We start from the raw sequence: 7,977 nt of genomic DNA, 5'->3' as shown, positions 1-7,977 counted from the left end.
AAGAACTCATGCTGCGTTCAGGGCACATGGGAAATATACTCACTGGTGGTGGGTCGTCTTATTCAGTGGAAGTGGAAGTGAATGCATAAAGAATGTGCATATCCTGTAGCTTTCATACATTTAATATATATATATATATATATATATATATATATATATATATTTAGATTTTTAAGTATAAACGTATTATTATATATATTTTTAAGCCACTGTACCATTTAGGCCTAACCTAAGTGAGATAACACTTTTGGTTAGGCTATAGCGGAACAGACTTTGATATAGGGTGCATTGTATTCTTTTGTTTACAATTATGACTTTAATTAACAATACCTCTGATGCAGCACCGTCATGTTAAAGATTTGAGCTTTCAGATGAGAAGGTGTCTAAATTCCGAGCGGCCATGAAAGCAACGAAGGAACGCCTGTTTTTGACAGGGCAGCTACTTGGCGAGTTGTTCCCACATCTGGACTGCGTGGTTGAGTAACAGATACTTTCAAAAAAGCGTAAACAAGTTATGATGTTTTCTTTCTTTCTCTATAAATCTTCTTTACTCGCAAAAAAAAAAATATATGCATGCAAACCAACGACAGGGCTGTGAAAGACATCATAAATTGTAACCCTGCCAGTTACATTTATGAGGGTCAGGTCATTATGATGGGGAGGTTCACAAAAGATGGCTTCAGTGAGTCAATTGAGAGGGTGCTAATTTATGTGGGGCGCTTTTTCTTTGCACGACCCCCTCTCTGCCAACCTCCTGGAAGAAATCTCAAGATCCCAATAGAAGGTTGAAGACACCAATATGCTGGACGCCATCAGTGAAAGAGTTAAAACAGACTCATTGTCAGATTGAACTTAAACGTCTGAAAAGCAGAGACTGCGGTGATTCCAATGATTTTTTTTATAATTGCTGAGAGACTTCATACATCAGACATGTTTACAATAATGAACCGGCAGCGTTTTGAAGACATGTCAGTCCAATATCGCCACCTGCTGGTCATTTTGATGAACACTATATCAAGTGTAAGATAATCGTGTAAAATAACATAATACAATGAAACAACATGTACTGATAATCTGTTGTTGTAGCTTAGTATTTTGTCAATTTAAAAAATTTAATAAAAAAAATAAACTCACGTGTTAACCTTCTGTTTATGATACCTTTTGCCAGTAGAGGTCGCTCTATAACAGAAATCAGCCGCATATTAGGGACTTTTCTACAACTTACCAGAAATTCTTATACATTTATCAGTTTGTGATTTAATATTTATTTGCCTTAGTTAGATTTTGTGTGTAAAGAGGGTCACCAGACTCACCAGACACCAGACAAAAAACTGATTATTACTGTTATGTTGATGTAAATGTATGAAAACGAGTTACAAAAGTCGGTTACATACACAAATAGATGTGTTTAAATGTGCTTCACATGATTTCATCAGATTGCGGTTTGGCCTCTGTCATACAAAATGTGACATCATTTCAAAAATCAAACTGGCACACTGAGGTTAATCAACATAAACCAAGAACTTTAAAAAAGTGAGACGTGCATGAGCTGAATAAAACTGCAGAACATGAAACTACAACACAGGAGCTGAGCCAGTAAAGAACTGAAACCGTCTGAACACGTTAAAACAAGATATGTAACAGTCATAGAATCGTGTTAATTTTTTTATTGATGAACATCACGATAAACCTACAGAACTTTGTATCAGGTCATATGTACAAACTAATGATACAATATCCATACAGAAGGGGGACTTTATAAGTTGCAAAGGAGCATTTTTAAATGTATGGCGTTTGCTCTAAAAATCTGACAACACAACCTTCAAGTAAAATACTTTCTCAAATTCTAAGTTTATGTACAACATTACACACATAATGGAGCATGTAACAAGAAGATAAAAAAACAGAGGAGGCATAGTAAGAGTGAAAAAGCAGGCAGGCTAAGGATACGGGAGGCATCACCATGACATGTCTGACATGACTTTTACACACAACGGTATGATTTGATGAAAACAAGAACACGGACAATAAGAAAATATCAGAGGTTTAATATGCTGTGGTAATCCACCTCCACACTAATGACGATCCTTCTCTTACAACCTGAACCTCTCATCCTAACAGGCCTCTGCATTTAAAACAAACTAAAACTAAAATCAGACATCACATTTCATCAGTGAAGACATCCTGTGCACGTCACCATCCTTATATGGACAAAATAAAAACAGATGGCGTCGCTTCATCTCTCATCAGTCTGTTACATGTATGACATAGCCAGTGTCACTGGTAAAGGGGCCAACGCTGGGGGTGGGGGAGTCAGATGGGCTTGGTGGTACTGTTGTAGACCAGACGCTCTCTGTCCTCTAATGAGGTAACCGGGGCGTTGTTGACAGGAACGCGGTGGTGCTGCTGTGAAGACTTCTTTCTTCCCCTTATAAAGCAGTACCCCAGGATGCCTAATAGGATGACAATAGCTAGGCCCAGGACGACAGCTATCGCTAAAATACCTGTAACAGAAATCAAAAAAAAGAGGTGATCAGCTAATTAAAGACAGTAAACACAACTCTGAGCACCTTAATGGAAAATGGTGATGAAAGAAAGCAGATTTTGTGTTGGTTTGTGTAACATACCTGACTGGCTTTCAGAGACTGTGCGTTCAAACTCCTCATTTCTTGCATATACGTCCTCTTCTGGAATAAAGAAAATATCAAATTTATGAATGTTATGTTGTTGTTTTGCTTGTGAATTAATCCTGTAAAAGTTCCAAGAGGCACTAAAGTGCATCCATTCTAAAAACCTCCCACATGTTCCTGCAGTGGAAATCTACATTTTTGATCCATTAGCTTTTAATATTAAGTTGCCATTGTATTTGCACTGTCAACTGTTGCTCTTGGCCAAAACAAAACACAAAATGGCTGATCAGAAAACACCCCGAGCAGGTGCAATATGTCGACATCAGCAGACAAGAATGTCAGCACAAACAAAACCATGATCACAAAAGATCAAACACCTAACGAGAGCGCAATGTGTGAGGCATATTCTGTGATTCTCCACAGACAGAGTTTGTGAAATTGCCACTAAAATCTAATAACCCACCTGTTACACCATGGCAAATACTTTCACAGGAATCTTCAGTGTCAAATCTGTTCTTGTTTCCCGCGCAGCCACCATAGTTGAAACGGAAGCACCCCTTCTTGATGGGGTTGTAGTACCACTTAGTTATGCTGTCCCTGCAGCCTCCTGTGTCGGGAAGCTCGGTGCAGCGTACTGTCGGCAGCAATCAGGAGACATGTTTAGAACACACTCTGCACAGTAAATGATGTATTACTAGCCATAAATTAAAATCACCTTTTTGATCATCTACTGGAATCTGCAGCAGAATCCGAAACTTGCTGTCCACTGGCAGACACACATAATTCAAGTTAGCATGTCTTTCAAAGAAGCATGTTATCAGCATGGTATCATTGCAGCATTTGCAACATAGCCTGCATGAAAATGAAGCCTGGTTTGTACAGTCACTGCTTACAGTCCTCGCACTTCTGTTCGTCTGAGCCGTCGTTACACTGAGGGGTAGAGTCACACTCCAGGCCGGGGTCCAGACAGCAGCCGTTAGCACAGGTGAACTGCACCGGAGTACACGGCTTACCACACTTCTCTCCTGTGGCACACAGACAGAGGACGATTGTGACTTGTTATGGTTATAATCATAGTATATTATGCGTCAAAAGGAAATCTAACAACTTTTACCTACATTCATCAGACCACTTTGTCTGATTACTTTGCTTCTACTTGTGTCAAGTCAACAATTTGCAGAATTGACCTACCTTGAGGAGCAGGAACAGGAAGACCTCGGCCACCTTTACCACCTTTTTCTGAAAGAAAAACAACCAAATCAGGTTAAAATTATAACATTGACCGGGCAACTGGCTTCCTCTGAATAAACACCATTTGGTTATTGCTGACAATATTAGGGCAGAACTTGGACATTTTTGTCATTGCATGTTGGTAGAAAAATAACATAAATGAGCTAAAAGTATCAAAGTAAGAAGCCTCAGTACACTGATTTTAACATAATAGTTAACATGACTATGTGATATATTGAAGTCTCAGCTCTAAAAAATTTGCCGTCAGGGACTTAAAACTGTGTCAAGTCTTCCGTGGTTACCGTCAGCCTTCAGACTCACATTAACTAGACAGATTTAGGATATTTTCCCTCATCAGCAAACAAAAATCCTCTGGCTGGTCACAGTGCTGTTACTTTCTAATAAACATCTCGCTGAATTGTGTAAAGTCGTCCAGTTAATCAAGATGCATTAACGCTCTTGACCACTTCTGTCTCTCTTCCTTCACTACCTCAAGATGCCATGCATGCTGAGCTTGCTTTAAAAGCTGTTTTATTTTATTTCAGTTTATGTTGTTTTGATTTTTGTTCAATCCATCCATCAATCCTTGCGTCCTGGAGAGCAGCCTCAACTTGTCACGTAGTCATAAAAGGTGTTTGTCTTGGTCGCTGCTTACGAGGTTGCGTTACATTTTTCTAGGTTTTTCAAGGCTTTACTATGACCAACTCTGAGCAAAACATGAAATGTGGAAAAAAAAGCTATCTTGCATGTACTATACCACACACACACACAAAATGGGAGCCACAGCTACACAGTGAAAAGAAATTCAAGTACCAAAACACAGCAGGGCACAGGTACCTGAGCCGTGGCAGGCTTTAGTGCACTCATCCTTAGAGAGATAGTTGTTCAGATTCTCCCTGCAGCCCCCAAATATGAACTCCTCACACCTCTCTGAGGCAGCATTGTAGTGCCAGCGGGGGAATGATCCACGGCACGGGCCGATCTTCTTTGGAGCCATGCAGTGATCTGGTATGACACAGAGAATATGATGTTGAATTCACCATTAATAATAATCTAACACCTTATCAGACACCACATGCGATGCCATCTCATTGATAATAATAGGAAAGAAGGGGGGGGTGTTAATAATTGATGCCTCTACTTTAAAGTGATACCACAAATATGTCATCATTTCAGTAAATAGGACTGAAATGATGACGCTCTCAACATGCTGTCTGAAATTTATAATGCATCAAATGAGACAATGTGACATTGTTTCAAATACAAAAACCTGTTTGCCTAACCACTAACAGTGCTGTTTCACATCTGCAACCAGACATTATGAGCTTTTCTTTTGAAGTCAGTCCTTACTTCCTCTTGTGTGTCTATCTCATGCACAGAACTACACGCGAAAGTGGTTGCTGCACCAAAACCTACTGAGAAAAAACCCCACAGCGGTGCGTTTCCACGTAGAGCGAGGCGTCTGGATGTGGTTGATGACACATGAGGTAACCAGGGCAGACATGTATAATAAAGCACATAAGCTACACTTTCATTAGGTTTATTTTTAAGTCATTGATTAATGGGTTCAGGCGTTACCTGGGCTTTTCATTAGTGTGGTGGAAATGTGGTGGTGCTGGCATGTAGAAGAGGCGCTGCCATGATCACACATACTCCACTGAGCAACATTCCTGACACCATTCAGGACTCAAGCTGTTAATAGGTAACTCAACAACGGGCTGGTTGAAAGCTTTTTCTTGTCCTTCAGTCAACAATCAGCTGACAACATATACACACCGACACACAGACCTGAGCCTCAGAAATCACCTTTAAAAAGGACAAACACTAAATCACTTTTATTCAATACCGAGTCAAGTCTGTGTGCGTTTGTGTAACCCAAGCTGGAACCAGACTGACAGGTTTGCTTGAGTTGGGGGTGGAGAGATAGTATCATGGGAGCAGTCAAAAAAAAAAGACCACGACCGCACTGCTGACTTCCATTTCCTAAATAATGCCTGACCTCTTGTTTTTTTAATACCTAAACTCTGTTCCTGTTAACGGGCAGTCTCACCACATGGTTTTCGGTTACTAACTAAATTTTAAATTTAGTCTGCTCTTCTTCTACCACCAGCTCTAATCTCCACCACGCTGTGCACAGGAATTAGTTGAGCATGCCGTGACAGGTTTGATCACAACTAACATGGAACTCATGCTTGCGTCAAATGCAAAACAAACACTGACATAGGAATGAGATTTTTTTTTTGTTAGGGTAGAAACAATTATATTATGGGCTCTATGTGTGGGAAGACATTTTAAGACATTTTAATTTTAAAGACAGAGGGGGATTGTTTTGTCTTGTCTGGAGATTAAACGCAAGGCTGACTAACACGGCCGAAAGCAATGTCAACAAACAGTACGGTGGATATGTGACTCATGTACATACATACCCACCCTTCATTGGTGCTGTTATATCTGGTACTAATGAGGGTACATCACAGACTAAAATAAAACTACGTTCTTCTTCATACTCACGCTCAGACTGCTCAGGAGTGAGGACCAGGACGGTGACCTTAGTGGAATCCGACTGTCCGATGGTGTCTGTGACAGTAAGCTGGAACTTATAGATCCCAAATGTCAGGTTGGAAACTATAATCTGGTCTTTAAAGTTGGTGCTCTACAACAAAAAGACACCATCTATCAGTACAGTACATTTTACTCAAAAAATGTTTGCAGATTCAGATTCATAGTGTGTCTTACATCAATACGAGCGTAAGGGTACTCGGTGAGCATCTTCCACTGGTAGGATTCAATCCCCTTGTCATCTCTGCTCTGATGGCCATTCAGTGTCACGCTGTCCTGAGGCTGGACCACAAGGTCCGGGCCTCCGTCAGCCACTGGTGGACGGTCAGATTCATCTAGGAATGACAACGTGAGATTTACACAAGCTCCACAATAACTTGAGCACAACAATCCACAGACAAACACACACCTAGATATCTATATAAGCTGAGGTTGAAACAGAAAGCCTTTCCTGCATGGAGCCACAGCTCCCTGACGTGTGTGAACATGCAAAACTGAAGGTTTGGCCTAAATATTTGGCCTCATTTATGATAATTACAGGTTGCATTCAAACATTTAAAACACGATTCATTATTTGACCATATGAAAGAGAACTGACCCACATATCTGTTTTCAAAACTGGGGGCCCCAAACTGGAACTGTTGACAAGCAAAAAAGGGGCCCCTCAAAACAAACTGGTGAATGTTAAGTGAGGTTCTTACTTGTGGGGGCATCCACCTCAAGATAACTCTCATACACGGAGTCCAGGATGTAACTGAGGTATCCTTTCTTTCTGGCAAAGCGACAGGCGTACTTCTTTTTGTACAGACAATCAAGCAGAAAGCAGGAGTTGACCGAGCCTTCGTTGGCTCCCTTCTCCATGAAGGCGACATTGCACCGCGGCTCCTTGCAGCAGGCGGTCACGCAGTCCCTGTATCGATCCAGTTTCGGTGACGAGAGGAACGTGGCCCCGTCTTTGACAGACTCATCGGCATCAAGCACAAAGTCTTCACGGCCTTTGTGGAACTGGTTTAAGCATTCCTCACCGATCAGCTGGCCAACTGAGGTGTTCACAAAAAGCACGAAGAGCAGGAGCGCACATGAGCCTCCAATGAGCGCATTCATCATAAAGGTTAAATCCGCAAGTCGCCTTGAAAGAGGATAAAAAAACGTCCCGTTCCTATTATAAATATATATATATAAATTCTTTTTGTACAAAAAAAGGAAAGGAAAGAAAGAAACGAAACTTCCTTAGCTGGTGTCTAGGCCACAAAGGAGCCAGTCAACACTGCGCTTTGTTCTCTTCTTGTTTCCTCATTAAAGGGAAACAAACTAATGCCTTGATCTTGACCCAGGCGTGGATCAATACGCCCACAAAACGACCTCCAGATACAACTCTCACAGCAGATTTTACCGTGTTTGATGTCGACAGAGTCCTTAGCAGTCAGTCGACAACAGCATTACCCAGGTGACTCACCTGTAAGATACAGGAAGTGATATTCCACTCCCTGAGACACCACTCCCTTCATGGCCCCTATGGCTGCTGCTGTCCAAACAAAGCTCGACGTAAGAGCCTTTT

At 41.2% G+C, this 7,977-nt stretch overlaps 1 protein-coding gene across 1 annotated transcript; it reads right to left on the bottom strand.

Moving 5' to 3' along the window:
- Nucleotides 1-1,652: 1,652 nt before the first annotated feature.
- Nucleotides 1,653-7,891, bottom strand: spint1a (serine peptidase inhibitor, Kunitz type 1 a). Its single transcript, XM_028396186.1, has 10 exons — nt 7,121-7,891; nt 6,597-6,754; nt 6,372-6,513; nt 4,698-4,865; nt 3,822-3,869; nt 3,524-3,655; nt 3,346-3,396; nt 3,094-3,264; nt 2,628-2,687; nt 1,653-2,504 (listed from the first exon to the last, which is right to left on the bottom strand). The coding sequence occupies exons 1-10, from the start codon at nt 7,524-7,526 to the stop codon at nt 2,314-2,316; spliced, it is 1,527 nt and encodes a 508-aa protein (XP_028251987.1). The 5' UTR covers nt 7,527-7,891; the 3' UTR covers nt 1,653-2,313.
- Nucleotides 7,892-7,977: the final 86 nt, after the last annotated feature.

The sequence above is a fragment of the Parambassis ranga genome, chromosome 22, assembly GCF_900634625.1.
Source record: "Parambassis ranga chromosome 22, fParRan2.1, whole genome shotgun sequence".
In the NCBI taxonomy this organism is placed as follows: domain Eukaryota; kingdom Metazoa; phylum Chordata; class Actinopteri; family Ambassidae; genus Parambassis; species Parambassis ranga.
The sequence above is the reverse complement of the archived record's forward strand: the minus strand, read 5'-3'. Positions and strand labels throughout refer to the sequence as shown.

What these genes read in the sequence shown, in the direction of transcription:
- spint1a (XM_028396186.1), bottom strand. Translation starts at nt 7,526, where the DNA reads ATGATGAATGCGCTCATTGGAGGCTCATGTGCGCTCCTGCTCTTCGTG. An exon ending in ACCCTTACGCTCGTATTGAT is followed by an intron (nt 6,514 to 6,596) that starts GTAAGACACACT and finishes TTTTTGTTGTAG; the next exon opens with AGCACCAACTTTAAAGACCA. An exon ending in TAAAGCCTGCCACGGCTCAG is followed by an intron (nt 3,870 to 4,697) that starts GTACCTGTGCCC and finishes TTTTTCTTTCAG; the next exon opens with AAAAAGGTGGTAAAGGTGGC.